General features: G+C 39.8%; 2 protein-coding genes across 13 annotated transcripts in view; one reads left to right on the forward strand and one right to left on the reverse strand.

Moving 5' to 3' along the window:
* Nucleotides 1-1,104, forward strand: part of C12H16orf46 (chromosome 12 C16orf46 homolog) — a 1,848-nt gene extending 744 nt beyond the window's left edge. Inside the window, exon 2 of the mRNA XM_040571600.1 lies at nt 73-1,104. Within this exon, the coding sequence (XP_040427534.1) occupies nt 73-1,104 (1,032 nt within the window). The remainder of the gene's footprint in view (nt 1-72) is intronic.
* On the reverse strand, nt 584-21,347 carry ATMIN (ATM interactor). Of its 12 annotated transcripts, XR_005823812.1 has the most exons (7): nt 21,158-21,321; nt 16,470-16,595; nt 15,426-15,625; nt 12,493-14,465; nt 12,204-12,282; nt 9,452-9,489; nt 6,398-7,287 (listed from the first exon to the last, which is right to left on the reverse strand). XR_005823812.1 is itself a non-coding variant. In XM_040571596.1 (4 exons), the coding sequence occupies exons 1-4, from the start codon at nt 21,185-21,187 to the stop codon at nt 12,635-12,637; spliced, it is 2,187 nt and encodes a 728-aa protein (XP_040427530.1). In that variant the 5' UTR covers nt 21,188-21,347; the 3' UTR covers nt 6,398-12,634. The 12 variants fall into 12 exon arrangements, 1 of the variants encoding a protein (XP_040427530.1); XR_005823811.1 differs by lacking the exons at nt 6,398-7,287; nt 12,204-12,282 and adding an exon at nt 584-5,482; XR_005823806.1 differs by lacking the exon at nt 6,398-7,287 and adding an exon at nt 584-5,482 and having other exon boundaries at nt 12,204-14,465.
* Nucleotides 21,348-21,722: the final 375 nt, after the last annotated feature.

Consider the following 21,722-nt stretch of genomic DNA (forward strand, 5'->3'; position numbering starts at 1 on the left):
AGACTATTCCTCCTACGTTTTCCTTACAATGCTCTACCTTGTCTTAGATTTAACATGTTTCTCCATTACCAGGTGCAAGGCTGGGGTACCGCCGATCCACTTGCTTGCTTTCAGCTGCAAAAACAAATCAAGAAATCAAAGGCAAGTGAAACTTCCAACAATTGCCTGCTTTGCTTAGACATGTTGCAAGCTACTGACAAATGTTCAGGCCAAGAAGTCAAGACTACAAGAAATCAATCAAAATCAGAAAGCAAGTTAAGCGTAGAGGCTGATACTGCTTCAGAAGAGATTTCAATCTATTCTAGTAAGTCTAACTGTTCCACAACATATGGCAGTAAAACAGAAATACGTAACAAAAAGGTACACTCTTTCAGAACATGCCAGGGTGAAAAGAAGAACCTGCCAATAAAAGAATACTGTATGTGGAACCTAGAAGATGTGAAAAATCCAGATGCTGTAAAGCATAAAGCGATAAAACCCCAGGCACTTGATGTGCTTGATCCAAATGGCTGTGAATCTTTGACTTCAAAATCTTCACAAGTACTTCCACCTGTGAAACATGCCACTCCCAAGGATACTTCAGACCCTTCCTGGAAGAACAAGCAAGCCATTATCCTTCTGAACACACTCAATGGTACTTCAGTTGAGATTGCTTCCTGCAGTCATGACGCTAAAGGAACAGAGCAAAAGGGTAAAAAAGGAGCTGACACCATGAATGATAAAATGAAGGAAAAAGGAGAAATTCATGAACCATCAGCATTTTTCTCAAGTCATTCAGAGGTCTCCCTCCTGCAGGAAGATCCTCAACAGTTATCCTGGGACTGTGCTCTTACATCTGACAGAAGTATTGCAACCATTCCTAATCCTATTGCTTCCAAAAAGAACATTCATCACGCTTGTACGCAGGTTCCACACACAAAAGGAATACAATACACAAAACATGACATTCGAGGCTCTTTAACCTACAATGCCAGGAACAGGTATGCTGAGGTCAAGGAAGGAAACAAATCAAAAATGCAGGCGGTTCCCCTGCTTTCTGGACTATTACCTTCCCTAAAGGCCACTCACACTGCAAGAGCTGAACTGCCACCTAGACTGAACTAACACTTCTATATTGTAATCTCACGCCTTTTTTTCTCCTTGTTAACTTATGGGGAAAAAAAATAAAATTTCCTTGTGAGCCACTGGGATATTTGTAGTTTTTTAAAATGCTATTAATAGCATAAGCTGATGAATGCCAATTATTTTCACATAGGTTTAGTTTCTTCCTGACCACAAGATAGATCCATTAGTTTTAACAGCTTATTCTGGGGATGAAGTGCAGCCTCTTCATTTAGATTCACTCTGAATGACTACTGTAGCCTACTGTGATAATTACGTATTTGATACTGCTGATCACTGAAACAATGTCTAACTATAAGAACATTCTACTCTGCAAGACCTTTAATAATACCCTTAAAACAGTGCTAAATCCTACTGAGCTTCACAGACAAACGTTTGCATACATTCCTTGCTAATTTGGCACCTAGAAGAAACAGAAATGATCTGGAAAGCAGACAGTGGTGAGACTGACAGTCATTTACAATGTTTGTTCTTGTTTAAAGTAGATTTATTTTTTAATCCTGTTTTCTTTGCTTGTTTCTGTTTAATAGATGTGTATTCATGTATTCTTGTTTCATCTCATCATACTAAGTAGGGCTTCCAGATCAAGTTCTGTTTTGTTTTTGTGTTAAACAAAAAGCAAATTAAAAACCAGCAGTCTTTCCATAGAGACATCAGTAACTGCAATTCAATTGTAGCAGCTTTTTCCCCACAAAGAGCATGTTCCTTCACATTCAGGACAGATTCACTGCAACTTACCCTTCCCCTCTTCTGATGCTTTGATTAAGATTCGGAGTAGGGAAAGATAATATCAGTGCAAGACCCCAATAGGATATAGTTTAAAACAGAGCTTTACATTGAGGAATTCCATAGCTTTTTAGATTTATATCTTTACTAATTAAGCATGTGCATAAATGTAAAGTTTTTAGCAGTTTTCTGGCCTCAACTTGTTAATTGTGTTCAAGTATCCAAACATCACAGCTAGAGAATAATCACCTTCCAGACGTGTAGTTTCAGAGGAAGAAAAGAAAAAAAGATGACAAATATTCTGTGTACCTAAATAAACTATTGTGTGTTTATTCCTTTAAAAAAGGGAAGGATGATGTGGTTTTCTCTCTTCCCCCAGTACTGAAGTGACATGACCTCCAGAGAAGAACACAGGAGTTGAGCGCTAGTGTTAAGTAACAATTCCAAGCTGTTCGCTTTGTCTCATAACATTATTCTTCTGGGAATTGCTTAGGGAAATCTAGAAACCTTTTAGAACAGTAATTTGTATAGCAGGTGTGTAACAATTCTTTAAGCATGTACAGCGGCGTATCAGATTGAGGTGCAGAGCCCTTGCACTGGAGGTTAGAACAGGGCCTCCATTTGGAGGGCAGTAAACTTGATTTTTCAAGCTACAGCACCTCTGTATGGGAGGGGAGTGCCACCTACTGAATGGCTAACAAAATAAGCACTTCTACCAGAAATAGCACAAAGTTGCTCTCAAGGTGTCTTCCGCACTCCTTCGCTCTTCTTGAAGAAGAAAAGCTAAGTATTTCAATCTGAAATGGTAGTATTTTTTTGTACCGGTTTGCTATTTTGTTGTGAATCGAGAAGGAAAATTCTAAAGGTGTTGCTTTGGACAAACATATAATGTGATTATTGTTCAAAAAGTGAACAAGACATCCCTCTGTTCAAATCTTGACAATGTAGTGGTACAGTTTCTCAGTGTTCTTGTCAATGACCTATTTCAACTGTTTTTGCCCAACAAATAGCTACAAAAATTTACTATCTCCCCACTACAGTATTTCCCTCAAAAGTTTTAGCGTAGTTACATTTATAGCAGTCATGTAACAGATCTTTGATAAGTATGCACAACGATACATCAGCTTAAGGTATGGAAAATGAGACATCAGGAGAAATTCACTCTACATAGATTCATACAGGACAGTAAGTATCAATGCTTTGTATTACCTCTACTTAATAAATTACTTAGATTTCATAAAGTGCCTGTATCATACATTATTTTATGTTGCTTTTATGTTGCAAAGTCAATTTATATATACCTTAGGGAAGAATGTATCAATAAGGTTTTGTTTCAATGTGATGCTTTTGTGATATTAAAGAAACAGAGCAGTCAGTGATTTTAAAATAGGGAAATAGGGTAAGTGGGAATATTAATTTCCATTCATATTTTGATGCAGAAGAGTTATCCTTATAGCTGCTACTAAGATCTATATGCATCTTTCATCTCTTTCAAAACTCTAGGTAACTGAAAATCTCCAGCAATGATTTTTTGCAGTCAAGATCTTAGTTGTCAATTTCCAGGAAACATACTTTTTTTGTAGTAGTAGTAGTAACTTTTGTCTTACCTGTTATTCAATCATAGTGCTGCAATTACTCATTCTGACAGAACAGAGACATCCTCTAACAAACCATATTCTTCACTTCTTTGTCCCCTTCCCTCTCACTTCTCTTTTGGCAGTGTCTTTTCCAGTCCTGTGCTTCATATTTAAATATAAAATACAAGCTCTCCAGTGGAAGGATCCTTCACAAACAGTCCCAAGATAAGTAACTTGAGTCCACTTATACTTGTTTCAAGTCCTCTGTTTTTCACTACATAGAAAATTCAAATGTAAATGCATCTATGAAATTAATAACATTAATAACGGTGAGGAAGGGAAGATAGTCTCTCCCACTCAGAGAACAGAAAATATTGCTGCTTCAGCAAGCAAACTGAAAAATGAACTGCATTATCAGTTAACAGTAAGTAAAGCCAAACGTTCATTATAGTGCTTACAAGATGCAGCCACTGCAGACAGCTAACCCATTCTTTATAGAAAAAAAAGTTCAAAGTTGAACCTAAAAACTATATTTCCACTAGTAACTAATACAGAACTTCTGTACTTTGTTTCACAGGTAAAAGTCTTGGGCAGAGATGCTCCTTTCATTGCCCTCAGGTACAAACCAAGTCCCCACTCCCCCAAATACCAGTAAGCAAAATTGTTACTTACAATATGGTTGTAGTAGCTCATGGAGACTTGGCCCAGTCAACCGAGTTTACAGGAGATTCAATTAAAAACTAATTGCAATTTAATCGCCAGCAAATCTCCTGCAAGAAACGATCTTTCCAGGAGGGGAACATTTCTAGCCTACCATAGCAAACCTTTCCATTGTGCTCCCTTAACAAATGGCTTTAAAGAAGAAAGGGATACTGGCCAATTTTGTTCTGCTCACGCTTCTCAGGACAAACAGAAGGATTTGCCAAGAAAGGGGTGTAACAAAAGTCACGCAGCAAAGCTGCTAAGTAAAGAATTGGAACAGAAAGATACAAATTCACAACACTTAAGTCATGATAAACATAATTAACATAACATAATTAAGTTATATGACCTTGAAGACACTGGGTTCTTCTACCCCAGGAAACAGCAGCTTCTTGTTTACATGCAGATTCTCTCAAGAATAAAACCATTCCTGCTTAGGGAAAGGAAATAAACTTAAGTGCTAGATCAACTGGGAGTGTTTCCTGCATTCAAGGTGCCAAAACAAAACAAGCGAAAGGGAATTGGTAACAACAGTGTAAAAATACAATGAGAGAACACCTGAAAGCTAAATCAATGCTTCTGTCTTTTTGTCTTAGGTCCAGACTTCCAAGGGACTGACTCCAGAGAACACTTTGTCAAATCCTGGAGCCTGCCTCTCTTAAATTCAATTGTTTTGACAGAATGCAATCAATCAGCTTGCCAACAAGCAATTTCTTTAAGTGAAGGAAATTCAGAATCTAAACACAAACTGATCCGGGGATGCTTTTACTGCCAACAGAAATAACAGTAAGTTCTCAGCAACACCAAACAAGAAAGTAGTTCAAAAACACGTGGGGCTGATCTCTGAACAGCTATCGGCTTCTTCTCGATCTGTTCTTAATCAAGAGTCAGAATTTGTCCTGCCTTTCAGACTGCCTAGCCATCTTTGCAAGTTTCATGAGGACAGTCTGTTCAAAGTAGCTGACTTTTGTCCACAGGCGAAATCTGCTCTATCTGAATAACAAGCCTGAAATAGCTCAACCCAAACTAAGCAGAATATAATTCCTACAGCAGGAATAGCCTGTTATTCCTGCAAGAGTAGTCAGTTCCTAATACACTGACTCTTTCAAAGATAACTTTAAATGCTCTGAATGGGAATTTACTTTCTAGATACTTACCACATACTGCCCCCTGGAAATACCTTCTATATTTTGCTACCACTGGGGCTGAATGCTGCCTCACACACTTACCTCAGTGTCTGATGGCACTGAAAACAGCAGCCTGGCACACCACAGAGAGCGTTTCAGTCGTGACTATAGCTGCTGTAATAGCACAGATGAACTTTCAGTCACAGAGCATCTGGTCGTTCACCTACTCTGAATTAATATGGAAGTCTGAATTAATATGGAAGTTGACAAGATACACAAGTAAAAATTCAAACATTTTATATTCTCCAACAGAGAATGGTGGGATCATTATTATTAAGCATGGGGACTATACAGAAGGGAACAAGCATCATCCATGCTAGCATAATAGTATTAATTTTTAATAGTATTTTTAATACTATTTTCTCAATTACATACACCATATTGCAAAATAATATGGGCTATTAGAGAAGATTGTGATTTTCTAGCAGGGTACTTTGAAAGCTATTAGTCACAAAGCAGTTAATTTCTGCTTAGGACTTGAGAGATCTTGAAAATTACAGGAGTAGATGAGAGTGAAGAACTCGAAGTAATCCTTCTGTCCTGACAGTCTGCTGTAGAAGAAAGGCACATCAGTGAGCTGCAACTGGAAAGGTATTCCATTGTGCATGCAAGATAATTTAAATTTTGCATTCATTGCTAAGAAGTTTGAGGTGGAGCACCACTACTGCTGCCAGCCTGGATGCTGCTGGTCAAAAGAACCCAGCCCCAGCTACAGACATCCAAGTCAGCGCAGAAGTCTATGCACAGGCTCAGTTAAAGAAGAGAACGTCTCTAATGGGTGTTCCAGGTTCATAAAATGTAGCACCTTGTTATTCTGATTACATTTGTGTTTTAAGTTTAAGCTTCCTAGGATTCATTGGGAAGTAGGAGTACAAACAAAACTCAACTTTTTTGCAGCCTCTGGAGATCAAGGACTGACACTGTAAGATCGCTGTAAGTTACAAAACCTCTACCAAACCAAAAGATAACCAGCTTTCAAAAGGTAAGATGTTAAGGAGGAATGGGTGGTACTTCCTAACAGGCACTGTATGCCCCGCCCAGGCCTCTAGAGGAGATCACAGCCATTAAAACAGAAAGCAAAAATTGGTTGAAGTTAACTTTATTCCAAAATATGTATAATTTACAGGACTAAATAAGTGCTTCATTTGTGAACAAAATGTTTCAATACTTGTGAATAACTTACTAGTAGATTTGTGTAACACTTCAGTTTCCAACATCGGGAAATATGAAACAGTATTTTGGCACAGGATTTTCTCTGCATGCATTAATATACTTAAATGTTTCACAATTGTTAGGACAACATTCCTTCTTTGGGATTGTCACTTGTAAAACAGGTATAAGAAATGAGAACTTGCTTTTCTCTGCTCGTTGCAAGTTTATTGGCTTACATAGCAAGAATCATACATGAACATCCTTTGAAAACTAAATTTGTCCGCTAGATCAAAATCCCACCAGTGATGAGAAAACACATTTTAAGGTCATTTTCCAGACGTATTAACTCACACATGCTTTGGGAAAGGCTCACCCGTGAGACATATTACTCATCCATTCCAAATAGTTACAAGTTTAAATTAGATCATAATCAGTTCTTGAGTTCTGTAAGCTGGAAATAAAGGCTATCTTTCATATCTAGCTTTATTTTATCATAGATGCACTTGCAAATATCTGTAAAATAGAATATTATCAGTCTAGCTCTGCATGTGAGTGCTTGAAGCATGCATGTAAAGCATTACTTGTAAAATGGATGCTGCACGGTCTACGTCATCACAAGTCATCTATTATATTCCATCGCTAGTTATGTTGAAGACACTCCTGAAAAGCCAGTATATGAAAAAGAATCAGAAGTAAAGGACTTCTGTTGTTCAACTAGAGATCAGCAGCTCCTTTGGGAATTTCCACTGTTTCAGGCTGTCTGATTACATTTTCGGTGAAGCAGAAGAGTCGCACACGAGACAAACATAACATCACCCTGACTGCAAGGCAATGCAGAGTTGAACGACGTAGTTCCTTCATGCTCTTCATTGCATAGCAATGGCAATTTAAACAAGAAAATGCAATCATGCTCTAAGCAGCAAATCCTTCTAGCACTCATTTTGATTCGCATCAACCGTAAAAACAAACAAAAAGACAGTAACAAAAGGAACAGAAGATGCAGGTTTGCACCATGCATTGAAGCAGCAACCCTATCCTCATAGTGTTCATACAAAATCATTAATGGAGGTCTGTTTACAGTAGATCTATTCTATTAGGAACTCAAGTATAGCAGCACCTTAAAACAAACATGAATGAAAATGCTTACAAGGCCCACAGCATTAAAAACATTTTGGTGTGAATGTATTTGGAAGAGTATGTTGTACATTAAGGTCATGTTTAAAAAAAAACAACACAAAACATTTCAAAAATAGCTTAAAGGAAGCTACACAGCCTTCACAATAAAGGCAAGTAAGTTTGGTGAATTGTCATGAATTGTCATTTCAGTAACATGCTATTTTGCAAGTTGAGCACCTTATGTTGATTCACTGTGTATTTTATTAGTCTTACTTATCCCATATTTGAAAAGTTATTTAAAAACAAACAAAAAAACCTCAAGATCTCTAAGATCACAATCCTGTCAACGCTTACATCTCTTTTCCAAGCCTCACAAAGATCAATTTACATCTGACTAACCATGTGAGCGTGTTACCAGGATAAAGATTTAAAACAGTGGAAGGCCGTCACCTTTCTTTGTTCCATTGCTTCTACACTCTCAGGGTACATATGGCTAACAGGGAAATTTAACCTTTTGTTTTCAACAGAAAACATGACTGAGAGTGTGCCTTGGAATAAAATTTTGAAAGGAGTGTTGATTACATACATAAGTTACAGGTGCTGAAATGGTTAACAAGACAAGGTCTCCTAAGGCTGTCTTTACAGCTTTTTAAGTTAAACAGCTGTATTATTATTATTTTAAGATTTCATGTCATTTGGAAGTGAGAAGTTTCTAGACACAAACAGCTCTGCATAGCTAAGAACATGTGTCGTTAATAAACTGACTTTAAACTAGCAATGTCTTTTAAGCTGACAGGAAGAGCTAGGGGGAGGATTCGCTCCCTACTCAAAGCAGAAGCAAGTATTTACAAGAGTATTAGGGGAAATAGACGTAACCCTAACTCCTAAAGTAGAAGAAACTTATCTACTCTCATACAAGCTTTTACCATCAAGTGACAAACAAACAAATATGGAAGGCAACAAGACAGGACTTATATTCTGGCTGCTTTGTGCTTCTCATAGAATGCATGTCCCAAATTTGCTTATGTTTCATTTCTGATTTTTCATATGCCTTGAAAGTGGAATGTATTTAACTTTTATAAGTCAGTGTTCTCTCAGAAGCGGAAAGTTTCAAGCAGAACCACTCAATTTTGCCTACACATGTACACAATTGTATTATTCTTAAACACCACAAAACTAAGTTCTGCTAAAATGTATCTGTGACTTATGAATATCTTCAGCTATCTGAAAAAGTGTAAGACACTGATACGTTTATTTTGAAATTGCTTGGAACAAGTTGGATCCATTAGACAGCACAGCTAGCGAATACACCTTTCCTGGCCAATTCTTAACAGATTGCTGTAGTCTCAGTGAGGCTGAAATTATAGTAAACTGAAGGCAAGATTAAAGTTTCTGACAACCTGATGATCCAGAAGTCCCGTGAAGTCTTTGGAAACAGTATTACCACTAGTAATTTGTCAGGCTCTACAGGCATTTTCACTTGTTTTCTGGAGCACCAACTATCCTTCCCAGAGACAAAAGACTGAACTTGCTGAAGCAGCAGTTGATACACAATGGTAAATCTCAGGCTAACTTTCTCCTTAAGCACTAAAGAAAAGCTCAAGCCAAACTACCAAACTACTGACTAATTCAGTTTTAGAGTAGTATTACACAGACATCCAGATTGAGATCCAGTAATTGCAGCATAACATAATTAAGCAGGAAATGCAAAGAGTAAGCACAAGTAATATTAGTATCACTTCCAGATAAAAATATGTGCTAAGAGGCTGTGGAGAATCTGATGTTACTTTTTGTATAGCGGTTCAAGTGGCAGTAGAGGATACAAAAGAGAATTAGCAAAATAGTAAGTCACTACTGATCAATACTTACAATAGAGACAGTGCCTCGAAAATCAAATCAGAGACAAACTGCAGAAAAAGGGAGATAAGTATCATTTCAGTACTACCAAGAAATAGTTCTGATTGAAATTTATTTTGAAAACAATGGCCAAAATAGAAAATTAACCATTTAAAAGAATCTGTTTAATTTTTAAGAGTAAGTAGTATTGATCAACAATTTTTCAGATCAGGTTTCAATAGGTATCCTGTGGGATTCAGGAACTATGAACAGTCTGTTTTAGACTTTGCATTTACACAAAAATAATTAACGTATCCAAAATAAGGGACATATGCCACCAGTGTAGGATCCAAACTTGTTTCTTTTATGGGGAACCAAACTTCTGAAAAAAATACATTAATTTAGGGAAGCAGCTCACTGACAAAAAATGCGGGTACATTTAATGATTTTTTAATACTTTCAATAAGTAACTTCATGTTGTAGTATTGTGTTCATCTAATTAAAGTTCAAACTTTTAAACTGATGAGGAAAGGAAATGGTATTTGCATGTTCTAACAAAACACAAACTTATAAATAATTTTAATTACAAAACACAATAAATGAGTAACAGTCATACTGTAAGACTGTCCACAAAAAATCCCCCCCCCTTTTTTTTTTCTGAGAATCACTGATGTTAAAAGGTTTGGCTTACACCTTAACGACATGGTGATTCTCATTTGGATTTGTAAATTAGCTTCAAAGTCCTTGAAATGCCAGCTGGTCCCTCAGAAGGCTGAAACTCAAAGCCTTCCATAATTCTGTTCCTCATCACTACAGTCCTTCTCTTGCAGAAACAGACCAGCTTTCTATATTCAGAGGTAACAAAGTTTCTCACTTCTGCCTTCTACAGCTGGGGAAAATAGTCTTCCCCAACTCTCAATTCCCTTTATCTCAGTAATCTAGGAATCAGATTTATAGCAGCTCGTGTCAGTCTAGACAACTCGCACACTGACGATGGAGAAGCCTCCGCATGCAGAAGCGCTCTCTGCTATTCCAGCCAGGGGGAAGAACGGAAAAGGAAAAACACTTCTGAAGCCCAAAGATGTAACACGACTAGACAAACACTGCAATGCAATAAATTAACTCAGTTTTGTCATTTACCTTATTTCTCAATTTCAAAGCAGGTAGGTAAACACAAATCAGTCATACCTTACAAAATAAAGAATTAAAAGCTATGTCTTCCTTTTCCAGTATATCCCACCCTCAAGATTAGAGCTGTAGACCTCGTGAAAACTGGTGGGACTTTCCCCAAAGCAAAATTCTTGTACTTTCCCTTGGAAGTACAGTATTTATTTATGCAGTTTCTTCAGCTAGTGCCTGGAAGTGTCTGAACACCCACCTAGAAATGCTGAAAAACTAAAAAGGCAATGCATCCATGGTTTCAGGCCTTTTTTTTTTTTTTTCCTCCTCTCTCCCCAGGAGGAAAATGGAAGTTTCAAGGTTGAAGAGATGATCTCCAGCATCAGTTGAGATACTTATTAGTGTGTTGACTTAACTATGGCAATTTAAAGAGTAGTGGGAAGAGAGAATAAAATGGGAAGGTATTGCTCATTTTCAACAAAACAAGCTAGCTGCACTGGATGAGTAACCAAACTCCCACATCCTTGAGCTGAGGATATGGAGCTGCACACAAAGTGTAGTGAGTCTTCAAAAACTAAGGCTTAGACGAACATCTACTGGTGGGCTGCCTAGTAAATACACAGCCAATAACTCTCCTCTCATAATAGAGGAGTAAAATCTATTACAGGCCCAGGAATTTGACACAAAAATGTTTTGCTTTTCATTAAGGTAACAGCAACTAAAACCTGCCCAGGACAAAACCAGAGGCCTACATTTTGCAAGTATTTTAAGGAGACAAAAATCAGTTAAGGCCGAATTCCAGCATACATTCACAACTGGCTTACATTTTTCATGTAAATGCATCTACTGCAAGTATGGTACCAGGGGTAAAATAAACATAAAATCGAGGGGTCACATGTTTCTCCTTGACAAATCAGTCTGAGTTTTTGGTTACACTCAGCAAACCCTCCAAAAGCTGCAGGCACCACCAGCTGCAGATCCATGTGCAAAAGCAAAACACACCTCCTCTTCCCAAAGGGTTTTGGTGAGCTGATCTTGCAGCTCGGTTGTACAGAGCTCAGTCTGCTTTGTTTCTGGAAGCAGAAGTCCAAATTCCAAAACCAGTAGAGTAGGTGCAGGAGTATCTTAGAGAATTTAATTTCTCACCTTTAATGGTTTTTGTTAAGGTAGTGGAAATATAAACCATTATAACATTTCCCATCTCATATCTTGGTAGAGGCTAGGGGAACTTCAGCAAAAACAAATTATTCCAGTTTTTGAGGCACAAGCATTATAACATTTGCATCTAACACTCAGAAATAATTTAAGCAGATCTCTCCTGAAGACTCTAAAAATATTTTAAGTCCCGTTTATTACACTAGCTAAAAGGACAACATATTTTTCTCTGTAATTATGTATTCTAAGTTATTTTCCTACCATTCAAAGGGCATCAGTGCCACCTGGGGAAAAAAACCTACTGCTCTCTACATTTTTTCTTTTAAAAAAACTCAATGTTCAATAATTCAAGAGTCTACGTGTATCTAAGCCTGTCAGACAGGTGTTTGGAAAACTTATACAGGAGAAAGAACTGTGAAGGCATGAAGTAAAAGACGACAATACAGCTTATTATGTTCATTCCAGATTTAAAATACAAGCTACTAAAAAAAAGTAAACAGAAGTAGCTTACACTAAGAGAATCCTCCCCCGTAAGTTCAGGGAAGCATCTGAATTGGACAGGTCAGGTTTTGGTCCAGCACAACGGAACCCTATATATAAGCCAGAAATAGATATATATGGGACACCTTGGAAAGTTCTTCCGTTTTAACGAAGCAGTATCGGCTTTGTAAAGTCTGAGCAAAAAACATAGGCACCACAAACTTTTGTTTAAGGTTCAAACTTACATTAATGTTATGCCCTCCCCCACCCCTCTTTATGCACACATAGTGTATGTTGAAGTTACACACTCAATAAAGTACCTTCAGCATGAAAAGTCTCTTAGGCCATCTGCACGCAGTAACTACATTCAACAATGCAAAATGGGTGACTTGGTCAATCTCTCTCTCTCCCACCCCAATAATTTAATTTCAAACCACACAAAACAGTTTTGTGACACAGTACTCAATGGCTGGGCTTGTCAGAGCTCTGAAACAAGGAGCACAGCTCTTCACAGGTCTGTGTTTCTACCGAACTGAACTGGGACTCCATTGTATTCCAGGCTAAGTCAGCCAGAAGAAAGTCATCCATTGCTGTCTGTGTCTCGTTGCTGGTAAGGAATAAATTCCCCAGATTCTCAAAGCAGCTGTCCATAGTCTGTGTTTCAGCACTATTGAGCTGGACTTTGCTTTCTATGCTCTGATTAGGTATGTTTTTAGTGGCAGGATATACTTCTGTCTGGGTTTCTGTATCCGATGAGTCAGTACTCATGGAGAAACTAGACTGCTTCAGAATGCTTCCTAAAGGCAGGTGGGTATTACTGTCCAAGAAGAAATTCAAGTCTGTCTGTGTCTGCGTATCAAACATCTCCAAACCTAAGAAGTTAGAATTTCCTCTGCAGCTATACGATTGAGTGGCACTATCTGAAAATAAGAAATCAGTCTGAGTTTCAATGTCCAGCGACTCCAAAACTGGCTCAGAGTTTAGGGTACCAAGCTCACTCTCTTCAGTCTGAGTTTGGATATTGGATGCTGAAAAGAACTCTTCAATGTCAAAGTCTATTCCTGTGCTCTGTGATGGACCAGATGGCAGATGTGTGTCAGCATTAGAGCTAGTCTCGGACAAAAGGCCACGATTATCCAGGGTCTGGCCAGACATGTTTCCTGAAAAGATATTTTCCAGATCACTTAGCAAGTCCATTGTCTGCGTTTGATTATCCATCGTATTTTGAGGTGGAAGTATATTAGTCTGGGTATTAAAGCCGATAAGGGATTCAGACTTCACTGTATCTTGATTGAGGCTCTTGCAATTACTCCTCTGCAGCAAGGCTTGATCTATATTTGCAGCCATTAAGTTGTTTTCTGGAAGCTCAATCTGAGTAGAAACATTATATGATGGATGAACATTGTCAAAGATGTCACCGCACATTACAGCCTGGTCCATTTGCACTCTTCCATCAATGGAGTCCTGTGTTCTGTTGGTTTGAGTCTCTCTAGAAATGCCACATGTAGGGAAACAAGCCTGACTGAAATCATCAGTCTGAGCAGCTATGGATGAAGTCAGTTTGGAAGAAGGCAGCAGCGTCTGCGTTTGTACACTGATGGGTAGTGAAACCTGTGAACTAAATGACAGATCTGTCTGAGAGCAAGAAGACACAGAAGAATCAGGAGTCCAGGCTGCAGCCGGCACAAAGTTCTGTGAAATATAAGATAAGTCAGTCTGTACATTTATTGAAGAAATGTTACTCTTATGACAACCATTCCCTGGTTCTTGACCTGGGCTATTTGGTGCAACCTTGTCCAAGTCAACTTGCACACCAGTACTTACTGGTTCGTTATCACCAGAATTTGTTACTTTTGAGACAGGCATAGTGTCTTTAAATACAAGCGTTTCTGCCTCCAGTGCTGGAATCAGAATCCCTACAGACTGAGGCAAGAAATGAACGGTACTTAAAACTGAACCTTGATTATCAACAGCCACTACAACAGGTTTGACGGAAGAATCTGTTGCAGACACATACACAGGCAAGTGAGCGAGCTGCATCACTGGAAGTTTAACCAAAGCCACCTTGGGCTTTGGCAAAAGCATCTTCGGTGTACATTTTGGCTGTACTTGCTTCGTGAAGTTAGAATTGCAGGAACCTTCAAAAGAGGCCACTAGTTTCACTTCAGATGACTCCAATTCCTGAGTGCCAGGATTACTATTATGTGTATCGATGAGTGCTTTATTTGCTTTCTCTGCCAACTGCTGATTATGTACGGAGGTTTCCATTTTCCTTTTCTTACTAGGAGGATCCCTGTGAATATGAGATCAATAATTTATATTCTCTTCAAGCATAAAACATCTGCCTTCCATGTTTTGAGTCACTGCATTGAAAACAAACTCAAGTCCCAGAGGAGGCTGGAGATGACAGGACAACCAATCCTGATTAACATACCAAAAAATCTCCATGCACTTCAGTTTTGTAAAATTTCATTCCTTACCCTCCCATTTATAAAAAAAAAAAAAAAAAAAAAAAAGAAATTACTTTTTTTTAAATGAAGACCTATGTTCTAAATGGAGGTTGAGGTTTAGAAGCTTTTTTTCCCCTTTGTATGTTAAGCACTCTGATTTGAAGATGTTTACTCTGTTATTTTGATGTGAACTCAGACTGAGTATCGATGAAACAGAGTTTATAAAATTAGCACACAGGTAAAGGTCTCTCATGGAAACAGGATACAATTAGCACTCCTTCACACAAAATTTTGCAGCAGTTCAATCTCCAAGGAAGACAGGCTAGGCCTCAGGAAACAGATTGTCCTTTATGAAATATATATACACACCTTAAGACAACTATGAATCAAAATATGTATATATAGCTTTTTTTAAGAGAAGAATCCACTAAAACTTATGAAGGTGACTAGACTATTCAGGAAAAACTCAACTGCATTGCACACCAGTTACCAGCTGTAAACATTTCCAAATCATCTCTACTTTCACAGAACTGTAAAAGCACTTCCAACAAGCGTTAGCAGTAACTCACTGTTTTATACACAAGGAAAACTGAAAATTGATCTTATTGATTAGACAATCATCACTGCCTGAAACAAAACACAAACTGCTAAAAGCAACAAAACAAAGGAACTGCTGGAGAGTTAAAACAATGTGAGCCAATCTCAAAAGTAATCAACAGAAAGGAGACAAAAAGCCAGTACGTGGGACACCGAGGACTCGGGGATGAATACAAATAGCATTATTTTAATTGATTCTCTTTTACCTGTGCTCCGCAGGAATTTCGTGGCCAGTTCTGTAAATATGAGACAGTAATGCTGGCCTGCTGGCATACGGGCACCCACAAGTACACCGGAAAGTCTTGCCACAGTCCTCTATGTGCCGTTTCAAATACCATTCTGTACCATAGGAGTTACTACATTTATCACATTTGTGCTTCTTTTCAGCATGCATCTTCATAAAGTGCTACAATACACAATGAAAAGTAAACATTAGCCTTCAGCTAAGTTAAAGATGATTTAGAGGAAATATTTACATTTTTTCTTTATTTGTTAAATAGTACTGAAGAGTAGAATTAGAATCTTTTGAAGTCTCATTAGGAAAAGTTACAAGCTTAAAGAATTGAATGGAAACCATTAAAGTTTGTAAATCTGCTTGTACTATGTGCATCTTACAATATATACTACCTTCGAGTTAAGAAAACTTGAGATTGAATAGAAAAGTTTCATTGCCCAAGCTGGAGTACAGGCGACTAGTGGAATGTAACAATTAACAAGTTTTTATTTGCACGTATTTTGTGTATACACAAAATTCATACTATTTTCAGCTCTCTAAGCTGTGAGAATGATCTCCTGGGAGGTGCCTGATCATATTAGCTCTTTATCAGCAGCTTTCACCACTTCAAAATGCAGATAAAAATGTATGTGCCCTAATGCCATAGGAATTTTCTTATTGACATTAATGAACTAAAGATGAATCTTGCCAAAGAGTGTAGCAAGTACATGTTGCAACATGGAGACACTCCTGAGGATCTACAACAGAGCAAACATCAGAACTTTTCATTTATGGCACCAAGTGCTAGGTATCCATCTCCTAGGAGCCAGGCTACCACAGGTGACCAGAGAAGAGTGGGTTTTTAATCACTCACAATGAAACAAGTCACACAGAACTCTATCCATGTAGAGTTTCTGCATATACTTATATATACTGGGTGGCTTTGCTCATATCCAAATGCAAGTGTATGCTCTCTGGAGACGAGATGGTCAGTATCGAATCGATATAAGAATAATACTTTAGGAAAAAGGATTACCTGTTTCACAAGAGAAAATTGGGAAAATGGTCTGTTTGGTCCTCTAGGGCAGCCTTCGATAGGACAGCAGTAGAATTTCTGTGGAGTTTTCAACCCCTTCCTTATTGGTGCATTAAATTTTCCATCCTGAAAAAGAATAAATTGGGAAATTGACAACAATTCTACAGGTCTGCACATTAAAGGCACTGTTCAGAATATACATCAACTTTGGCTCAATTAGTTTATGCAGTGGAAAGATATAATAGAATTTTCCGCGTGTGGATGCTACCTTGCAAATTTATCAGAAATACATCAGAATTACGAAGCAAAATAACAACAAGCTCTACAGAGCACCGGTACTGTACTATTCTACCAAGATATTTGCTTGAGGTTGCAAGTTATACCCATCTTTTGTGTTATTCGAGCCAAAAAGCTTTCCCTACATGCACTACACTACACTGCCAATTCAATGTGGTTTTATTTGTTAGTAGCACAGTCTACTTGAAGCTCTGTTAAAATAAGTCATATATTGTATAACACAATTTTCTGACACTAGAATTTTGCTGGCACTGTTTAGGGTTGACCTGCAATAAAATGAAGAATGCAAGTACATACTGTCACTTAATTCAGATCATAAACCAAAACTCACCTATTCTATGAAACTAACAACTGGTATGCTAACTCTGAACCTCCAAATATGAAGCGACTGATATACCTGTGCATTCCAATAATATATATAATTTACCTCACTGACTTTATCGTATGCATACAACAGAAGAACATAACTGACTCAAAAAGGACCTCAGAAATACATATAAAAAAGACACACTGATGGGATCATCTGGATTGCTCAACAACAAAGAACCATTCCTATTGAGGACACAGCCATGGAAACCAGACAAGACACATCCCTCTAGACATAACCTAACTGAAAGGGTCTCAGTGGAAGCATCAAATAAGTGTCCTAGCAAAAAAAAAAAAAAAAAAGCAAACTATTAGCAAAAAACTGGTGCTCAGAGTAGTTGAGTCTCCTTCCATCGTGAGGCTGAGTACAGGCCGACCAAGTCCCCAGAGCCAGTTAAAGCAGGCCAGCAGGCCATGATGCATCTCCAAGATCATTACTCAGGTGCGAGTTATTGGAGCATGCCCTAATTGAGCTCTGCGTCTGCTTTTCCTCAGCGCGATAACAATCGGAGTACGCACGGGAAGTGCTGAAATGTTGATTTCGTACCACCGACTCCCTAACTACGTTCTCTGGGCAGATCTCCAGCTGCTCCTGCTTACACAGGTTAGACCATCCGTAAGGAATCCGCAACGTGCAGCAGTACGATCAGGTGAAGTAAACACGGAGTACTCACAACAGCTGCCAGAGCAGAGGGGCTCACTGTTTAACCCGCTCTCCTTACTCAGCTACAGCCATAACCCAACAGCTCTGGGTTCTGAGCTACTGGAACCTCGTTTTTTGAAGAAAACCTCTTCTACTTCACCTGCACTTCAGGAATACCACAAAGCAGATTAGTGGGACACTTCAAAGATGCTTTTTTAACTCAAACCTCTCTCCTCTCAATCTAAGATACTCTATGTAAAATATACCTGAAATATCACTTACATTTGCACATGCTCAACACTGCTACTTGCTGACACCGCCACAAGTTCATTTGGATTAATGATGTCTTGTACTCAAAAAAGGAAAGTTTAGAGTCTCTTGACCAAAAACGGTCAGCTGCCAGTTCACATACACACGAAAACCCACCACCAGACTCTCTAAAAATGGAGTTTCTATGCGATGTTTTAACATTTTAAGCACCTTTCTGTACGCACCGCAGCTTTTCCCATGGACAAGCCATTCATAAACAGGCAGGTTTTTATCTCTGCAGAAAAATTTTTGTGAAATTTAGTTGTTCCAGCCCCACTGCGTGCAATTACACTTGTTGACCCCAAATTTACCCAGAAACAATTTTACCAGATGCGACGAACTCAAGTATGCAGGAGGAATAAAAGGTTTACCTTTAATTCAAAACTACATTTGGTCTCTCCCACTGCAGATGAAATCACCAAGCTTTGTAAGCAGCAATTTGAGTTGCTTAGAAGCGTGTTATATTTAATGTTACAATCTAATAAATAACAAGGTAATATGTTCAGGCACTTAACACGTAAACCAGTGTCATATTTTTAAAAACTACCCAAGTACTAATACAGAGAATAAACCCAAGTGTTTAAAAGCTATGTATACACAAGCGATGCATTTTTTCAGTAAAGAGAAGGGCATTTAGCCTTACTATAAAAACCTAGTGTGGTAGTGTAATATTTGCATTTGGGTAACCGACCCAAAGCGCGAGCTGCCCTTTCCTGTCCACCACTGGCTATAGTCTCCTTGCTATCACTGCAATCCACTGAACCCTCTCCTTTACATCAATTCCTCTAGCTGCATTTTTAAAACACACACAAGTCTTCCCCTTCTCTCCCTACAAGAATATAGACAAAAGACAGAAGTATTCAAAAACTTTTCAAGCCTAATATATTAAATGCCAGTTTCTAGCCATTGTCCTCATTTGTTCATTGGTTTAGTTAAGCTAAGGAGCCAGAAAACAAGCAGCTAGAAATCAACACTTCATCATATCTTCTTTGTTAGGCCAAACAAGCCAAGTTCTTCTAATTTCCCTTTGTCAGACACCCTTGCCATTCATCATCCTTAGCTGCCCTTTTCTACACCTCTTTGGGGTTTGTTTTAGCTTATTTGAATCAGATTTCTGCCCGGCAGCAGAGACGGAAGATATCATTCTGAAATATTTCAGGCTCATCCTTCTCGCAGCAGCACTACCCTAAAGGCTCCTATGCCTGTGACCAGGTAATTTCTGTGAGTGTTTCCCATCTCAGTTACTTCTGTTACAAACCAGGACTGGTCAATTCTGTTACCAGTTCACAGGACTACGACTTTGTATCACCACACAAGACCCTGTTTTTACAGGATCATCTCACTTTCTTATGTAAATGCAGTCTTCTGCAGTTACAATACCTCATCACTTTTGTTATTATAAGACATTATTGGTACTAACTGTATTAATGGCAATTAACCACGTCAACCTCCCTTCTCTTCAGCACTACGACATCCTCTTCTTCCCCAGCACTTCTTTACTAGCTCATTTGCTAAGCCCTATTTTCACTAATAGCTCGTGTATCACTAACAAATACGAGCTACTAAGTTCTTTTAGTCTTGGCAATCAGGTCTTTCCTAAACTGTACTTGGTGTCTGCTGCATACGCTCGGAGTACGAGCTCAAAACTTAAAGGATGTCTGCTGAACCTGAACAACCGCTTTAAGCTTCCTTTGTGCCTCTGCTCGTAGATACATGCAAGATACAATGAATAAATACGACAGAAGTTGTTAGTGAATATCACATTTCCACTCATTTTTTCCCCCACTACTTTCAAGCGGAAACTGAAATAGTAAAATTGACAGCAAACATTAACGAGGAAATCTAGTGTGAATATGGAAATAGAGCGACTGGAGAGAGGAGACTGCAAGAATCCTTGAGACTATTTCCTTTTGTTCACCATGAGCTGAAACACATTGTTGACGTTAATTCACCATTTTACTAAACAAACGTTTGTTGTTTACAGGCTGTAGCTACATTTTCAGAAAGCAGCTGGGAATGCTACTCTTGAAGTTGTCCGGGAATAGCATTCATCCTCACACATCCCGCATTGTCATTTGGAGAAAAATAAGGGCATCGTTATGAAATGCCCACACTCAAAAACACGCGGGCTCAGCTGGGCCCCCCCCCGGCCTCCTCCCCCCAACCATACTACATGTTCTCAGCAGTACAACAGCAACGAGGGCGTTCCTCCCAAATGGCATCCACGGGGTTTTGTTGCTGTTATTCAGACATGAAAAAAAATATAAATTAAGATCAGCCCAACTATAACACTCAGTGTTTGGATTATGGTGTTGCTGTTATTCAGGCATTACAAAAATAAATCATAGAATCATTAAGGTTGGAAAAGGCCTCCAAGATCATCTGGTCCAGCCATCATCCTACTGTCAATGTCACCCACAAAACTGTGTCCCGAAGCACCACGTCCAGCCTTTCTTTTCCTTGAACACCCCCAGGGACGGGGACGCCACCACTTTCAGCCCAATTTTAACACTGAGCGCTTGGATTATGATGTTGCTGTTACTGAGGCATTAAAAATTAAATAAAAATGAAATCAGCTCAACTCTTACACTCAGCATTTGGACTGTGATGTTGCCGTTATTGAGGCATTAAAAAATAAATACAATCAGCTTAACTGCAACACTCAGCGTTTGGATGGTGATGCTGACTGATACGGGTGGGAGATGTGGTATGTGGCAGATCACAGGTGGGACCCTGCCTTACCGCAGAAAGGCAATGAAAAAGTGAAATATAAGCACTGAGCGTCCAAGAACTTCACGTTACCGCAGCCGTGCCCAACGCCGGCACAGCAGCGGTTATTTAGCGGCATTCTCCACACCACCGCTCGCACACGCGCTCACCCAGAGCCCTGCACACGCTTTTTCCACAACGGGGGGATTTAAAGGAGGGGGCGGCGGCAGGACCCGGGGCCTCCCTTCCTTCCCCTTCCCCTCCCTCCCGTCAGCGCAGGGCCGCGTGCCGCCAGGCCGGGCCGAGCCCCCCGCCGTGAGGAGCCCGCGGCCCCGCTCCCCCCCCTCCCTCGGGCGGGCGGTACCTGCAGGCGGTGCGCCTTGCTGAGGTGCATGCTGAGCGCCGGGCTGTTGGGCAGCACCTTGCCGCAGCCGGGCACGGTGCACAGGATGTTGGTGCGCACCTGGCACAGCTCCGTCACCGACGGCCGCACCAGCTCCAGGGCGGGAGCCGCCTCCCCGCCGCCGGCCGGCGGCAGCGGCTGCCCCGGCCCCGCGCCCCGCCGCGCCGCCGCCATCTTGGTGTCAGGTGCTCGGCCAGCGCTTCCGCCGCGCGGCGCCGCCCCGCCCCGCCGTCACTGCCCCCCCCCCGGTGTGACGTCACGCCCGCTGTCGTTACGTCACGCCCGCTGCCGTTACGTCACGCCCCGCAGGGGGGAGTCGCAAAGGCCCCGTCGTTGACACCCGTTTGTGGCTGAAAGGGAAAACGTTACCCGGGTGTTCGTGTGCTAGGGGCTGCGGCCTGGCAGCCCCCCCCCGCGACGCTGTTTTTCTGCTCTCCCAGCCTCTTCGTTGCAGAGAAAGTTCCTGTAATTAATAAATAATTGTCTGCTTGCCTGGAAGTTCGGTGTAACAGCCCTGGTTACAGGA

Source organism: Cygnus olor, chromosome 12 (genome assembly GCF_009769625.2).
Source record: "Cygnus olor isolate bCygOlo1 chromosome 12, bCygOlo1.pri.v2, whole genome shotgun sequence".
Taxonomy (NCBI): domain Eukaryota; kingdom Metazoa; phylum Chordata; class Aves; order Anseriformes; family Anatidae; genus Cygnus; species Cygnus olor.

Excerpts from the sequence above, each read along its gene's own strand:
- ATMIN (XM_040571596.1), bottom strand. The coding sequence starts at position 21,187 with ATGCACCTCAGCAAGGCGCACCGCCTGCAG. Across the intron at positions 16,596-21,157 it reads GCAAGGCGCACCGCCTGCAG|GATGGAAAATTTAATGCACC; the intron begins GTACCGCCCGCC and ends ATTCTTTTTCAG. Across the intron at positions 15,626-16,469 it reads AATTTTCTCTTGTGAAACAG|CACTTTATGAAGATGCATGC; the intron begins GTAATCCTTTTT and ends TGTGTATTGTAG.